We start from the raw sequence: 16432 nt of genomic DNA, 5'->3' as shown, positions 1-16432 counted from the left end.
TAATTTTGTATCCAATCATAATTGTTCATGACTGTACTTGTACAGGGCGCGTATGTAAATGAGCTTCCAAGTGTATAGCACTCGCCCAGCTGTGCACGGCTGCTTCTTTATATGGGGAGATGCACGATGGAGAGTTGCCTGGATCCGATGAACAGGATAGAGGCGCTCCAGTTGTTCCTAGAGTACATGATGCACACTGAACCAGGGTGTGAGCCTGCCCTCCTTTATGTCTGTGCCAGAACACACCCCACATATGAAGGAGAGCCACAAGAGGGAAAACTATGCATTAATCCATCAACTCCTGCTGTGCACTTGAAGCTCCCTCACATTCGTGCCCCTTCACAGATTAGTTGGTCATGGCAAGAGATGTTCTTTCCTGACCCTCTGCCACGGAGTCTCTTCATCAGGTGTGCTCTATCCAGGATCCGTCGTTCAGGCATTTCAGGCACAGGGTTCCCTTTGCACCAGCCACAGCATGTGATGAGTTTCCGAAAATAAATGTAAAATATAGTTTCACCTTCATAGGACCTCAGGCAATTTTAAAAACGGTTCCAGGAAGGTCAGGTGGGTGTGATGAGATGACAATTGTTTTAATCTTTCAGTGGATTTATTTTTACTACACAAACACGTAGTTACTAAATGTGGTGGGTGCCCGAAACGTCTGTTTAGAAGGTATATCTGCAGTCACAGTGACAAGCGGGAGTACATCAGGAGAAGGCGTCTTCCATGACTGTGTATTTAAGCAATATCCGCATACACCGGTTTTCATCAATATTCCCAGCTGTTCCCCCGTCCCTCCCAAGCCCTTTACATCTCAGCGGTTCCTTCACAGTGATGGATCCCTAAGTGACATCCAAGGCGCGGCGATAATAATGTGGTGAGTCGCCAAGCTCTGGCAGCCGTCCATCCTCCGATTCAATTTCCATCTCACCGCTATCCCTTTCTCGATACTGTCCCACTGTGAATATAAAATTATATGTTTATAAGGATTTAAATCCAATCTTTCAAACTCTCTGCACTAGCCCGGATTAAATAGGATAATGAGCTTCTGTTTGCAAATTATTTTGCCCAATCTGCGATTGTCTCCTGTGGGCCACGATGTCCACCACTGAGAACCGGTAAAGCCTCTCAAAGGACACGGATTGTACCAGTAGAGAGCAGATCTGTTGTTTCCCTGTTCTGTTAACATGTGGGATAAAATGTGACTTAAAAAATTGCTGATTGTTACAGCTGGCCAAATGTCTCTGTGCCAACATTCCCTAATTCTCTAAATTGGAAGTGATTAGAAGCAGTCTACATCAGCACTTTTTGGATACTTCTGTCTACAGATTTCTCACATTTAGAATATCCCCAGGTACCAGACTGGATCTAAAGAATTCTTCAGCAATGCTCCCGCAGTCTAGTGGGTGGCATTTAGTGGTTCAACTTTGACCACATGCCACCCCTGATGTGGCAAAGCTGCATTTAAGTGCTTCCCTATGCTACCGACATCGGATCTTTTCTTTCCATGCCCTTCCACGTAGATCTGGAGCTGTGTTCCAAACTTTGTAACAGACTACAGGGGGTAGACCCGTAGCCTGTAGACCCTATAGAGACCAGGGCGGACACGTGTAACATGGAACAGTGTCTCTAAAGCTGTTATTCAAAAGACAATTTATCAGGGGCAGAGCTAATTGCTAGGAGCACTGGAGGAGAAGAAGGGAGATAATAATTTGCAAAGACAACGGTAATTTGTTGTAAATATTTCTTCATATATTTAAGAAACATGAAAAGCATTGCGTTCCATTCAATGGCATGTAACCTGTGTGATACTGTGCACATGTGCTTGTGAAATAGTGAACGGGGCAAGTGACACGTGAGGAAGTATGTACAGCGACAGAGGGCGCAAAAACAAAACAAATTATATACATGATGTGTGCGTAGAAATACCCATACAATAAATTCAAGTAAATACAAAGTGATTTAAATGGGTATTCTCGAAATACAGGCGCTGTAAATTCTGCTGTAAAAGTTTACTTTTACAAACACGAGACGAAAGCAGGCCATGTCCCTGTCCCATCCTTCAAAGTCTAGTGGGACAGAGCAACCGTTGGTTAGACTGCTAGATTCCGATCTATTAGCTGCGCTCCGATGCTGCAGGAGAGGCTTCATGCTACTTTAGGCCATACATGCCAACCCTCCCGATTCAGGCGTGAGACTACCGATTTGAAGGCTAGTCTCCCGCCTCCCGATTCCTGCAAGCAAAAACCCTATTCCTCGGGGTTTCAGCTGACAGGGCTTGGTAATATGTAACGTGCTAATTCTTCCAGCAATAGTCAGAATGGCGATGCAGGGGCTCTAGAAGGGGTGAAAAACCAACAAAGCCACATTAACAACCGAATGGTCTTTTAAACACCTGTGATGTAGGGGAGGGGGGAGGGCGGCTGTGTGTGTGCCCGGAAGCTGTGTCAGCCCGGGCTGACGGGGGAGGGAGGGGGGGTGTATGCACTGATAGCAACCTGCCAGGCCAGTGCACGACTCTTGCATCCCCCTCTTTCTCTGCCTGCCATTGCGCTCCATGCTTCTGAAAGGTGATTAAAAAAAAACACGTGAATTTGCTTTCAAAATGTCCGATCCTGCAGCAGCGCACTTCCAAAGTCCATACATGACAGAAACCCGATTGAAGGCCCCATTCTCCCCATTTTTTTTGGATTTTTTTTTTAATCTCCCACTTTGCTCTTCTGAAATGTTGGCATGTATGCTTTAGGCCCTGATGCAGACTCAGTGCATGAAGTACCCCATGTCTCTCAGTGTGCTGATGAGGATGGGGACAGGTGGCTCCCCCCTCATTATAATGAATATCCATTACACGTAGACTCGCCAAACGCCTGTGGCTGTGGGATAGGCACACTCCTGAAATGGAGCTAGACTCTGCACGCGGGCCACCAATGGAGGAAGAGGCTTCGTTTGCAGGGGTGGTTTGAGTGCAGCTGAAGCACTAGATTTACAGTTGCCCACTGTAGAGCCGAAAACAAAAGCATTTACTGAGATTCTTCAGCCAAGACCAGCTTCATCTGAGCCATTATTACCATTTAATGAAGCCCTTTTGGTTGCGCTTCTGGCTAATTGGTGCAGCTATGCTCATGCCCACGCGTCAGTCAACATGTGGCTAGATGACAAAGACCAGCTCCCGGTTGATCTGAACTTCCTATCTAAGGCATCCTACATTGAAGAGCCTGACCGTCCAATCTTCGAAAAGTAAGGTTAATTGAAATTCCTTTGTTACTAATTCTCTTGATGGGAACTCGATTCTGATGCTCTTGGAAATAGAATGCTTTATTTGCCCCGTCTTGCACTCGAATCTTTCAGTGCAGTTCGCATTCTGTAGAGGTATGTCCATGCACCATGGGACATGTCCAGGGGCATCTTGCCGTCTGTCCTGAAGAACCTCAGGTCCTCACTGCCCTAAGCTATGCATAGTTATCAGGACGCAGCAAGGATGTGCTCTGAGCTAGCCTGAATGATACAAACTGCATCGGTTGAGCCATTGACACCAGTGTCGCGCTCAGAAGGCACCCCCAGTGGAGCTCAAGCAGGTTTTCTAGGGAGGTGCAAATGTCCTTAATAAGCTCTAATCAGTTAGGAGAAATTGCTAGCGTGTCACTATAATGGTTCAAGGATAGTTGCATCACAGCATGGTCTTTGGGGCTATTGTCTCCAGCTAAGTGATTTCCCCACCAGTGCAGAAAATTTAGAGGCTGTTACAGGGTGTTTGGTTATCAACAGCGCCAGCCCTCCCAACTGGTAGTGCACCAACCAACCCAGTTCTTTCAGGGCAATGAGCCTGGCATCATCAGAAACTATTCAATCCAGAAGGGACAGCAGTTCTTCAATTCATCCTTTCCTGCTGCACCGGCTGCTTTAATTTGCCCTATCAAGCTCATGCCTGGCTGGTAGGAGACAGAATAGAGCAGTTCCTCCCTGGCTGGTAATCCATCATGTTAAACAGGTGGGTTTTACAAATTGTTCAAAGGGACTGTGCCCTGCCTGTCGTTTTCTTGCCATCCATGTCCCCCCTCAACTTTTGAAGAAGCACTCTGCATTTCTGATGCAGGAAGTCCACCTTCTGTTGTCTAAGGGTACCACTGAATAGGTGCCGGATTCAGAGAAGAGTGGCGGATGCTACATGAGATACTTTCTTTAACCAAAGAAGGACGGAGGCCTCAGGCGTATTGTGGACCCCGGTCCGCTGAACGCCTTTCTGAGGAAGGTCAGACTCAAAAGGCTCTCACTGGCTCAATCCTGTCAGTACTCGATCCAAAATCGAGTCCGTGGACAAGCAAGATGTTTATTTCATCATACCTGTCCGGGTTCACCACTTTCATTTCCCTTTGGTTTTCTCTTTGACCATGTCTCAGCCATTCATGAGTTCATAAAAAAGATGGCGGTGGTCACTGCCCATCTTCGGGGGACAGGAGTACACATTTTTCTGTGCCTTGATGACTGGCTGCTAAAAGCGGGCTCATCTCTGTCAGTTGTAGACTACTTACTGAAGGCAGCTGGATGCCTGACATTGTTGGGTTTCATCAATGAGTTTAAGTCTCAGTATAGTCCCAAAGAGGAACGTCCCTTCATTGGGGAGTTCTGGACCAGGTGGTGTCTGAGACATTCAGGATATGATCCTCATGTTTCTGCATCAGTTCTGGGTTCCAATGAGGACGGCTCCGAGACATCTTGGCCTCATGGCCTCATGCATCCTCCTCATTCCAAATGCTAGTTGGGAAACAAAGGCCCTGCACTGGAATGTCCTGTCTCAGTGGGCCCAGCTTCAGGGAGGCCTCTCTGACTCTATTCAGATCTCAAAAGAAACGGCACAAGATCTGCAGTGGTGGCTGACTGACACTTGCCTGACCTGTGTCACGCCACTCACCTTTCCCCACCCAGAGTTCATGGTGGTGACAGAGGCATCACTGGAGAGGTGGAGATCAGAGGCGTCTGGTCTCCTTCAGAGAACTAGCTCCATATCAGCCTTCTGTAGCTTCAATCTTTTCAACTGGCACTAAATGCCTTCCTCCCATCAATCAAAGGGAGGCTGGTGCAGGTACCCATGAACAACACATACACCATGTGGTGCTGCAGCAGTGTGGAGGAAGTTCCAGGGTCCAGTGTCAGGAGGTGCTGTGCCTATAGAAATGGCTGGACATCTTCCCAACACCAATCACCTGGAAGGGTCTCTGAATGCCAGAGCAGACAAACTGAGCTGGAGGACCGCCAGTGACCTCTGCGATTTGCAGTGTTTTCCTGACCAGCCAACCAACTTTGTTTAAGCCACCTGTCAAATGTTGGACTCTCATTTTTCTACCCTAACCATTTGATCTTGATATTTCTCATGTGCAGTCCCTTTGAGCCTATGCACTGCTGTTCCTTAAGGCTTTTGACACTTAAAACCATTTTCCTCATTGTAATTACATCAGCACTCCAAATTAGTGAACTGCAGGCTCTTTTGGTGCACCACCCTACACCACTTTCTTTCTGCACAAATTGGTACTGGTGTTCTGAACGGCATTCCTACCAAAGGTCAGGACTCCCTCCCACGCTGGTCATCCGATCACTCTGCCGCCCTTTTTTGAGCCACCTTACCCCTATAAAGCAGAAGAGAGGCTCCATCACCTTGACCATAAGAGGGTGCAAGCTTTTACATCAACTGCACAATCGCCACCATGTAGATGATCATCTGCCAGTGGGGGAGACAACCTGTACCACGACTGCCGAACCGCACGCTGCAGTTACAACGCGGCCGTTACAGCGAATGCCTCTTTACCACGCATGTTGTTACAACGACATGCTTTAGGGAAAGTGGCGTTGGACTTCCAACGCTTTCCCTACTGTTGTGCAGACGGGAGTTGGAATAGTAAATTTCACCGCTCCAAAGTTCAGTGCTTTGCCTAAGGCATGACATTGTAACGATATGCTTGGTGAAGGAATGTCTGGTAAAGAAGCATTCGTCGTTAGGACTGCAGGGTAACATGATGCATGGTAAAAGCATGTGTTGTTCCAACATACAACCCTTTGTGGGGTTTTCTGCTACAAAGAGAGGCAGGGCTGTTCATAAAAGGTCTTTGTCAAGGTGAGTAGTCCATTAAAATCAGCTATGCACTGGCCAAGACGCAGCTCCATGAAGGCCTGTGGGCCAATTCCCTCAGGACCAAGGCTTCTGCAATGGCTTTGGCGAGAGGATGCCTGTTCTAGGTGTCTAGAGGCGGCAGCGTGGGCTCAGTGCACATGTGCACGAAACACTGCTGCCTTGAAATTCATTCCTTGTGATATGGTCACTTTACCTGCTCGATTTTGCAGGACTTTTTAGGTTGATTCCACTCCCTCGACCCTTTACCTGCAGGCGTTATTATTATAGCATCTATTCTAAAAGGATGAAACCTCTGGTTAGAAGCATTCATCATCAGAAGAAGTGTAGTGTCTTTCTGTAACTGTCTTTTTGGTAGACACTTGTATCTCAAAGGGCCACTTATGCCGGAGTAGCGACTGGAAGGAGTGAACACACCTAGCGCCCACAGGCAGGAGGGCTGGCCGTGACAGACTCGTGCCGGAACCCTGCGCCATCTCCGGTGGCGACGGATCACCGTGACAGGCGGCGTGTCAATCACGCCCCAGTCAGGACATTGCCCAGTAAGATCTACTGGAGTACAGATGCACCGCAGGTTCCAGGCCCGGGATTAAACCTACAAGAGGCCAGTGAGGTGGAGCTGGGTGTGACAATAGGCCTCTGCTTGCCTAAAAGAGTAACCGGCTGGGAGTGAGCCCAAGCCTGAAAGAAAGGCAACATTTGGAGGGTCGCAAAGAAGAGAGAGAGAACGTTTTGCCAGACACCAGCAGGAGGACTACCGGGTCCAGGGGGCATCGGGACAGGAGCTGCGTATCATTTGCGCGCCAGCCGGCGCTTAAAGGCCGCCAATGCCTCCCGCACCCCGGTCCGCTTTGCCAGACACCAGCAGGAGGACAACCGGGTCCAGGGGGCCTCGCAGCAGGAGCCGCGTATCATTTGCACGCCAGCCGGCGCTTAAAGGCGAAGCCCGGGCCAAGGGCGGGCCCGTCTGAGCCCGTCCGAGGCAGGAAGAGGCTGGGCTGGGCCACCCCCCTCTGATCATAGGCATCAACGTGTACATCAAGGCGGATCTCTGCTATCAAACAAGGTACATATCTGTATTGGTGTAGTTTGTGGGCCTTCAATTGTGAGTAACAGTTTCTGGGAAGTATGAGTAAACGTAAGGTCACAGGCCTACCAGCAGGGGGGTTTATGGGGACATTGGATGCTTTTTTGACGAGAACAGAGTCAGTTTTGACTCATCAGATCCATCTTACTGAAAAAAGACTATCACTGGACACCTTTGCAGCCCAGAAACGTTCTTCAATGGGAGGTATAGTTATGGCCAAATCCCCCAAGCAGCACTCTGTGGTTCATCTGTGCCTTACCACCCCTGGCTCTAACAAAAACGGCAATTTAGTCACCCTCTCAGACTCCCCATTAGTGGCACCAGAGGCGACAACAGTTGTGTAGGCCGATTCTATTATTACCGCATTAAACAGCGCGGGGGACAATGAACCCGACCAGTCACACATTTTGGTTGAAGATCCACTGTCTCTTATCACGGGACACAACACAATTACATCTGGTGTGTGCCGTGGTGAGGTCATCACTCGATCCAAAAAGGTTGTCAGGGAAAGTACGATAAATCTTTCAAAGTCTTTGACTGCTGGTAGTGGAGAGCCACCTGCGAAACACACGAGGGCAGGAGCTACACAAAAACCCAGATTGAAGCTCCAAGCAATCAGGCCTCCTGATAAACCTGCTCCTGATCTTAATAAAGGATTGGCCATGAATCAGACTCATAACAGTGGTAACAACGGTAATAACACTAGTGTGGAGTTTGGGGATGACCCTGACCAATGGAAGCGATTGGAGACTCTGATGACTGCTCTTCTGGGGCCCATTTTGTGTAGACTATGCTTAATTGAAGAAAAATTGCTATCAGTTGTGAACCTTGGGAGCTTTGCAGCAAATTAGGGGGCATGTAGGTGTGCATGTGTGGCTCAGGGGGAAACCGTGGCTCTAGCCCCATTACCCGTAAATGGGAATGAGGAGAGGAAAAATGGGGATATCGAACAGGTTACCGGGAGAAATGTTATGTGCACTAGAGTCCCACTTGTACATTCGGAAGTAACCATACCTAATGCTACTACTGTTGCTAGGGGGGTGAGGGACTCAATTACGGGGCCCATAGGCAATCCCTCAACACGCCCAACAGATACTGCAAGGCCAGAAAGGGGAGTAAGGGGAGACAATGCGCGGCCACAACCAATAGAGATGTCCTCTCTAAGCGCGCAGAGTACACCAGACCTACCAGTTTTAGACGTACCACCAGAATCCTGCCCATATACAGGTGTTTTAACTGGTGTCCCAGCACTCATAAGCCGAAAAGAGGAACCTGTGTCACAATTGATCAACAAGGTGGCGCATTGGATGTGTAGGAATGCGGGGTTCAATGTTAGAGACCATAGACACATCCTGATGGCGAGGAGGGTGTCCTGGATTAGCAGAACCGGGAAAGCCTTCCCAGGGGACTGTGTGATAGTGACACTTAGGCATCCTGATCTTGTGCGCAAGACCCTTTCTCAGAGTAATAGGTCTTATCAAGCTGAGATGGACTCATGCGTTAAATTGCTCCCGTTGGGCTTTTTTTATAGACCTTCGCCCTTCCCGAATCAACATTATAGAGAGGTGTGTCAACAAGAGGGTGCACTCGGGTGGGGCAATGCACCATTGCAAAATAATTTTTTTGCACCACTCAGAGACCTAAATGGTATTGATTGACTAGGGGAGAAGAGATCATTTCAGGGATATTGGAAGGCCATACTATTGGTGTTCAACAGGCTGTAAATGCCCATGCGGGTAGTGGTTCACACACAAATGTTCCCATGTCAAATAGTATCCAGGCAATCGATAGTGTAGCAAGGCCAAACGGGAGAGAAATTAAGATTCTTTCATGGAACATATCAGGCCTATCCACTAAATTTAAGAATGCAGAATGGCTACTCTATATACGGGATTTCCAGGTTATTTGTTTGCAAGAAACATGGGAACCTGTAAATAATAACTTTTTTTGGGAGGGATATAAAACCTTCTTTTGCCCGGCGCGTAAGGCAACGTCAGGGAGAGCCATGGGAGGGTTGGTTATTTATGTTGACCTTACTTTACAGGGTAGATGGACAGACTTGGCCTGGGACTCTGAGGTTGTGCAGGGGCTCACCTTTCTTACTAAAGGTTACAGGTTACTTTTTATAAATTTTTATAATGCAACGTCACATGGACAGGGTCTCGCAAGCATGCACGATTTGGATGCTAGACTTACACAGACGAAGGAGCGAGGGTTGACGGCGCTCCAGCTAGTTTTAGCAGGTGATTTTAACTGCCACCTTTGCCCAAATCTAAGAGTATTTTGTGGGGATTGGTCAACTTGTATGTTTGAGGATGGCCCACACATGGAACATACAAAGGAGGGCAGGGAGCTATGTGGCTTATTAAATATGCAAGCGCTAACGTATACTATGGATATAATTGACGTCCAACAGGATAAATTGGTTAGCCCCACATTAAAAGGCAGAGGATGTGCCTCTTTTATTGATTATATTTTTGTCTCTAACTCACTTAGAAATTGTGTGTCCAGGATTAGCATCAGTCACAGTGCTTTTAGTGATCATAACCCCCTCGTCTTATCCTTGGTGGATGTTTGCCACCACTATGAACCGCCTGGAATGGGAGGGGGGAGGCCAGGGCCTCGGACCAGGGCAGGAGGCTGCGTTGGACACAGGTCAACGGAAAGACCTTTTATAAATCCCTTTTAAAAGAACGTGAACAGGTAATTTTAAGATGTCTGGACCTAGAAGTGGAAGGGGCAGAATTAGTCGAGGCTTTCAAACAGGTTGCCCAAACAGTTGATACCTTGCCGAGAGCCCCTGTGCTTAGTGTTAAAAGAGATAACCCGAGATGGTTTGACCCACAATGTTCCCGTGCTCTCAGAGAGCTGAAAGATGCCCTAAAGACCTCCCCAAGAGATAGGGATTGGGTGTCCGTTTGCCGGAAAAATGATAAGTTAGCTGTTAAGGGACGTAAATGTCAATTACATAAGCAAGTTTGGGACGACTTGACAGAGGCAATAACGCTAAAAGACTCCACCCCTTTTTGGAGAGTCATAAATAACCCGTGCTTTCAAGACTCGAATAAACCCGGGCTGAGTAACAATGGTATGAGCACTTTCAAAGGCTCTATAGTTATAATCCAAGTACGGTTCAGCTGCAGGAGTTTAATGGGGAGCGGGGGACACCCCCAGTGAGATTCTCATTGAGTGAGGTCAAAACTGGAATTGAGGTTCTAACCAGGAACAAGGCGCCTGGCCCAGATGGGATCCCGCCTGACCTTTTTATAAGTAACATGGATGTCTGGGCTCCAATCCTGACTAGGGTCATAAATGCAGCAGTGGACACAGTAATGCCAGCATCTTGGTCCACAGCCACGATTGTTCCCATTTTTAAAAAAGGTAATAAGGATAACCCACAATGTTACTGCCCAATTTCTCTCATTGATGTGTCTGCGAAGGTACTAGGGCGGGTGGTTTTAAGTAGGTTGATGGACTGGGCTGATGAGTATCAAGTTATTACTGATGTTCAATTTGGTTTCAGGCCAGGGAAATCTACCACTGACCAATGCCTTAACCTATATCTTATTTCAGCCAAATACACAGTAGTCAGCCCAGGGACGATGTGTTTGGCATTTATGGACCTAACTGCGGCCTTCGACAGAGTCACTAGAGGGAAACTGTGGGCAATAATGGATGGGCTTGGCGTGGACCCCGGGCTTATTAACATCTTAAAAACCTTGCACTTGAATACCACTGCTGCGGTCAGATACAGTCAGGCTGGAAATAAAACAGAACCTTTTATGTGCTCTAGTGGTGTCAGACCGGGTTGCATATTAGCTCCCTTTCTGTTCACGTTATACATAAATGGTCTTGATCGCGCATTAAGCACTTTACAGGTAGACACCCCAAGGATGGGTACCCGTGGAATTCCAGTTCTGCTTTATGCAGATGATGCGGTACTCCTTGCACACACCCCCAAAGGTCTGTAGATCTTAATAGATGGGTTTATATCTTTATTGTCCCCCAACTTGGCAAAATCTTATGTCATGGAACTGGGCTAAAAGCCAGGTAAATCCTATAATTACACAATTGGTTCTTATTGTTTAGGAAAGGTACAGTCCTTCTCGTATCTGGGGATTTTATTTGATGGGCGATTACATTTTAAATATTTATTAGAAGATAAGTGCTGAACCGTGGCCAAATGTACCGGATCAATAATAAACTTTGCACAAAGTCTAGGACGGTGGTCCCCTGAGCAGATCCTGAAACTGTATAGCTCCATGTGTTGTGCTAAAGTACTGTATGGCAGTGAGGTGTGGGGATTCATCGAGGCGAATCGATTACAAATAGAGGAGAATAAGTATTTCAGGCGGCTTTTAAAAAACTCCCAGAGCACGCCAGCCCACATTGCACATGAAGAACTGGGTGCCCATTACATTATGGATAGGTGGACTGTCAATTCCCTAGTTTGTTGGGTAAAGATCTGGTCAAATGAGGAGGCGGCATTAAGCAGGCAGGTTATAGAAGATTGTCTTTCCTTGGATCATGGACTCAAAATTCCCTGGCTAAAATATGTGAAGGAGTCCCTTGAGAAAATTGGGTGCGCAGATTTATATGCTAACCCCTCGAAAATAAGCATGCAAGATAAGGCCCTGGTTAAGGACTGGTTCTTTAAGTATGCTTCGATGCTCCGGGGAGACAGGGAGTTGACCAAACCGTCGGTGAGAGAATATTTAGTAGCCAGGTCCACCGAGGGTATTGAACCATACCTGTCCTGTGTAAGCAGTGCTCATGATAGATTTTTAATGACTCGCTTCAGGCTAAATCTTTAGCATCATGTTTTAGCAGAGCCGGCAGGGTTTACAATACCCTCAGAGATGAAGGGGCCCTGTGGCTACGACCACAGGTCTCCACAGGACACCCTTCACTTTGTTTTACTTTGCCCATTTTATCTACATCCCAGAAGACTTTTTCTGAAGGGCATTTAAAAAAAAGGCAGTTTTAAACAAGCATGGGTGGCACTTTTATTTTTAAAATTGGCCCCAGATGCTTTTACACTTTTTTGTATCACTAATTTTTTAAGGGCTGCATTTAGACTAAGGACCACAAGGGGTAGCGTTAACTAAGCCTGTAGATGAGGTGGACTGACAAAGGACATGTTATAAGTGACGTATATGCTTTTATTTACATATTGAAATTGCACTATGTAGATTTGAGACTGATGAGTTGTTTTCTGTTCTTTTTTGAAAAAAAACATTTGCACTGTAACCTCCATGGACAAACTGTCACTTTTATGGTATTTTTATATGCCGAATAAAGAATGTTAATAATAACTTGATTCAGCCTGGTGCCTGAGGATAGTCTAAAGGTGAAGAATCTGCTGGCACATAGAATTTCCACCATACGTTTTGTATATGAAAATGGGCCATTCTTTGTAGCTACTGCCCCTTTAGACGTCTTCCATTATTGGCTAAGATCATGGGAAGAACCATTGCTGTTCAGCTGATCAGCAGTGCTTTTCTAAGCATACCAGTCTGCAGAAGAGAGGCCTCTTCCTCCTGTATCACCTTGAACAGTCAGCAGCACTGAACATTGCAGACACCGGTTTCTCCTCTCTACCTTGTCCTCCAGTCCTCGTTTCTCTCACACAGCCCTGCACTTCCCCCCTCGCTCCTTTGATGTGGGATGCAGATGGGATAAGTCAAGTATCCAGTTATCCTTAATGTGATCATATTCCAATGAGAGCCCACTTTGAGTTAAAATATTTCCTAATATGAACATGCCACAGGATGGATATGATGGGAAAGGCTTGGGTAGGATCAGCAGATTAATGCACCTGTAGCAGTGTGCTGAAGTTGTGTAGCCAGCATCTGACTGGACTGAGGTGAATGGGAACTGCAGCAGAATAGTCTGAAGAGTCTTGGACATTGGAAGCCTTAGCCCCAACCTGAACGAAAGAGTTGGGTTTTCAGACTATTCCTATACTCTCGCGTCTGCTAGGAGTGTATTTCATAACAGAGGTCCATGTGCTTGGAGTTAGGATCCAACCTTGTCTCTATAAGGCCAGGAAGAGTGAAGGCTGAGATTGGCTGACCGCAGTAGGACACTCCAGGAGAGGGTTGAGGATGGATGTACTGTACTTTATTTGACTAATAGAGCCTTAGAGCCTGGCGCAGCAGGCTCTACCTGCCGTTAAAGGTCCGCTCGGGCCTTTAACGAGGGATCGGGCCTTTAATGGCCGGTAGGGCCTGCTACGGAGGGCTCTAAAGCTATTAGAACATTCCATCCCAAGAGGGCAGAATGTTCTAATTTGTAAAACAAAGGCCTCACGAAGCCAGAGGAGGTTGAAATCCCCTCGGGGTCCATGAGGCCTTTGTTAAACATTGGAATGTTGATGCTCCCAGCTTCTTCCGGCCAATATTGTTTTCAATGGAGTGCTCAACCTTCCAATGTTCTAATATATACATTTGCTTCTTAGTGCCTCAGTTCCCACTTGTTGTATTGTGCATTCCCTGGAGTTGATGGCAGGATTGGTAGCGCAGTTAAAAATATTATTGTTTTACTTTACCATTGAACCTTCAGTCCTATGAGACTGTTCCCCCTGTGTACTCATTCAATATGGTGGGACCCGGCAAAAGGAAGAGTGTAAAACAACTACCGACTATGTCACTGTGCTCAGTGTATGTGCGAAGTACCACCATAACCCATCACCCTTCAAACTGTGTATCAGTTGCTATGTTAAAAAAGAAAGCACACAATATTCATGTCATTCTAACATTTTTAACATCTGTGTTTTTTTAGGTCGGACTCAATGTTCTGGTTCAAAGAGCAAATACGTTCACGCCTGCTACTCGTCTCCTTATCCAGAGATTTGTGCCCTTTCCAGCTGTGGGTAAGTGATGGACACACTCAGAATATAGCTGACTAGTGGTAAATTTATTTTACATAATTAGTGTGTGATAAGTTGCATATTTGATGGAGCAACTGTTGATTTGATATTGCACTTTTTGGGTCTAACAAAAGTTCTCTTTTAGACTATGTGTAAATATTTCCACAGCACAACTCATTTTTTAAATCAACTTAATCTTAAGACTTTAACTCAACAAGTCATCGCCATCAGTCAACAATCTAATTTGGGCAGTGAAAGCAAACCAGAACTACAATACCCAGAACTGGAAATAATAATGTCCCCATTGGCTTGCAGACAATCAATCAGGATTTATAAATTGCGACTAATCACCTGATAGGGTATCCAGGCGCTTGAGACGCAGTGAGGTACCACCCACCTTTTGATGCCTATGTGGGCAACCCTTGCCAAATAGCTTGGCTTTACACCGATTCATACCTTTTGGATGTCTCGTCTATTTTATTTCTTAAAATAGACTGGCTTGGGTATTATCAGGCCCAAAGCATATATAGAATTATAGATGGGCAACTCAGAGGTTCTCAGTAGGACCAGGCACCAGTGTGAATCTAAAGTTCTGCATGAGGTCACTCAGACCCCGAGGTAAAAATAACTTCTCCATTCTTCACTTTTACCCATGTGCGGCCCACCTCCTCTTCTGCTCAGATGAACAGTGCGGCGAGAGAGAAGTTACTTGCTAGTCCTACATAGCAGACTCCTGGCACCCATTAGAAAGATGAACCTCTGCCTGGCATCCTACCACTCACCCCCTAAACCCTCTGAAGTACCCTCCCCACAATAAAAAAAAAAACACACTGCTGTTCTGCCACCCTCCCAAACCACATTTGTGCGAAAGAATAACCCTTACCTGGTGTCTTGCTTCTCTCCTCATTTACCTGTAATACCCTCTACCACCCCAAAAAAAATTAAAAACTTGATATTGTGCCCTTTCCCACATAAACCTCAGCGTGAACCATTACCTCCCAAATATGTTTAAAAAAATAATACCTGGCAGCCTGCCACCCACCCAACAGGCTCGGCATTTAATTCCTACCCTACCCACATTAAAAAAATATCTGGTGTCCAGTCGCCCCCATACCACCTCAGAGAGGCAGGAGGAAGTTGGGGGGGCGGGAGGTTGGCTGCCAATTCGCCAGGTCTCTGAGGTCCGGGCAGAGCGGGGAACTCTGGGCTATTTTTCAAATGGAGAAATATTAGGAAACAATTTTTTTTCTCACTTTTCCTACATAATAGCGGTGACTTACCAGATTTTGATCCGGGTATTCCCTGTAGAGTCTTCGAATACAAGCCATACATAACATGTAGAATTGGGTAGCAGTAAATAACGCAGATGTTTTTTGAACGAGGGAATCACAAGTTCTTTATGATTCGCTGGAGCCTAAGGTAAAAAAACACCCATGCTATTCACAGTCACCGATGTTAAATGTTGGTAATGAGAGACCTGCCATTTCATCTGTCCAGTAGGGGAAACTCACTACAGACTAAATAACAAGTACCGTGTAAAAAACGAAGTAAAAGGGCCATTCCTCATGGGAGGTTACAAATAAAGACAAGGCGCTACTAAAAGGGTCTAACAAGCCTATTAACCAATGAGACGCCAGCATTTAGGAAGGGCAAGCGCTAAGAGTCCTGCTGGTGATTATGCGCTCTACAAATCCCAGTTAACATAACATAACAATGACACAAGCCAATGACAAATATGGGCGGAGAGTGGGCGGGGCTTCAAGTCCATACTCGAATACAGCATGCCTCGCAGAGCAGCCCATGTGATGAGCAGGCTTGACCTAAAAACATGCAGCCTCCATTCTTCCCTCCCCTTCACTGCTTATGCATGAGTGGGGAGCTGGCCCTGCGCTCCGAGGCTTGTTTTGTCCAACCAGCACGTGTCTCCTGAGACCCTCGCAGGAATCTGACAGTCGGTGCAGCCACAGCATAACCCCCGGTCTTTCTCAGATCTGTTGTAAGGCTGAAGAAAGCAGAGGAGACCTATGGATGCCAACTGCCCTTCCGCCGCCGTGCTGGGGTCGCAGGAGACCGGGCAAGGTCTGGGAACACAGCAGATTCCTTTAGGTTTCTATTTGATGACTCTGAAATCCCAAGTGAAAAGCATTAGACTGATTATCCTAGCATCCATGTATGTCAGTTGTACAGTATTCTAGTTTGTTTCAATCATTTTATACATTTTTCCCATTTAAAGAAAAATATCACGTGATTTGAGTGCACTTAGGTGTGAAACATCCTGAAGGTGCTTTCTTGTCTTTGAAAGGGCTTTTTCTGACACCTAAATAAATATGAGTGGGTGGCGTTGGACGTAGAG

General features: G+C 46.5%; 1 protein-coding gene across 3 annotated transcripts in view; it reads left to right on the top strand.

Moving 5' to 3' along the window:
* SFXN5 (sideroflexin 5) overlaps window positions 1-16432 on the top strand; it is a 1315749-nt gene that overhangs the window by 763005 nt on the left and 536312 nt on the right. For all 3 annotated transcript variants that reach the window (XM_085642762.1, XM_085642761.1, XM_085642760.1), the window contains exon 10: window positions 13992-14082. In XM_085642762.1, the coding sequence (XP_085498888.1) occupies window positions 13992-14082 (91 nt within the window). The remainder of the gene's footprint in view (window positions 1-13991; window positions 14083-16432) is intronic.

This window comes from Triturus cristatus, chromosome 2_2 (genome assembly GCF_964204655.1).
Source record: "Triturus cristatus chromosome 2_2, aTriCri1.1, whole genome shotgun sequence".
Classification (NCBI taxonomy): Eukaryota; Metazoa; Chordata; class Amphibia; order Caudata; family Salamandridae; genus Triturus; species Triturus cristatus.
This window is presented reverse-complemented; position numbering and strand designations above follow the sequence as displayed.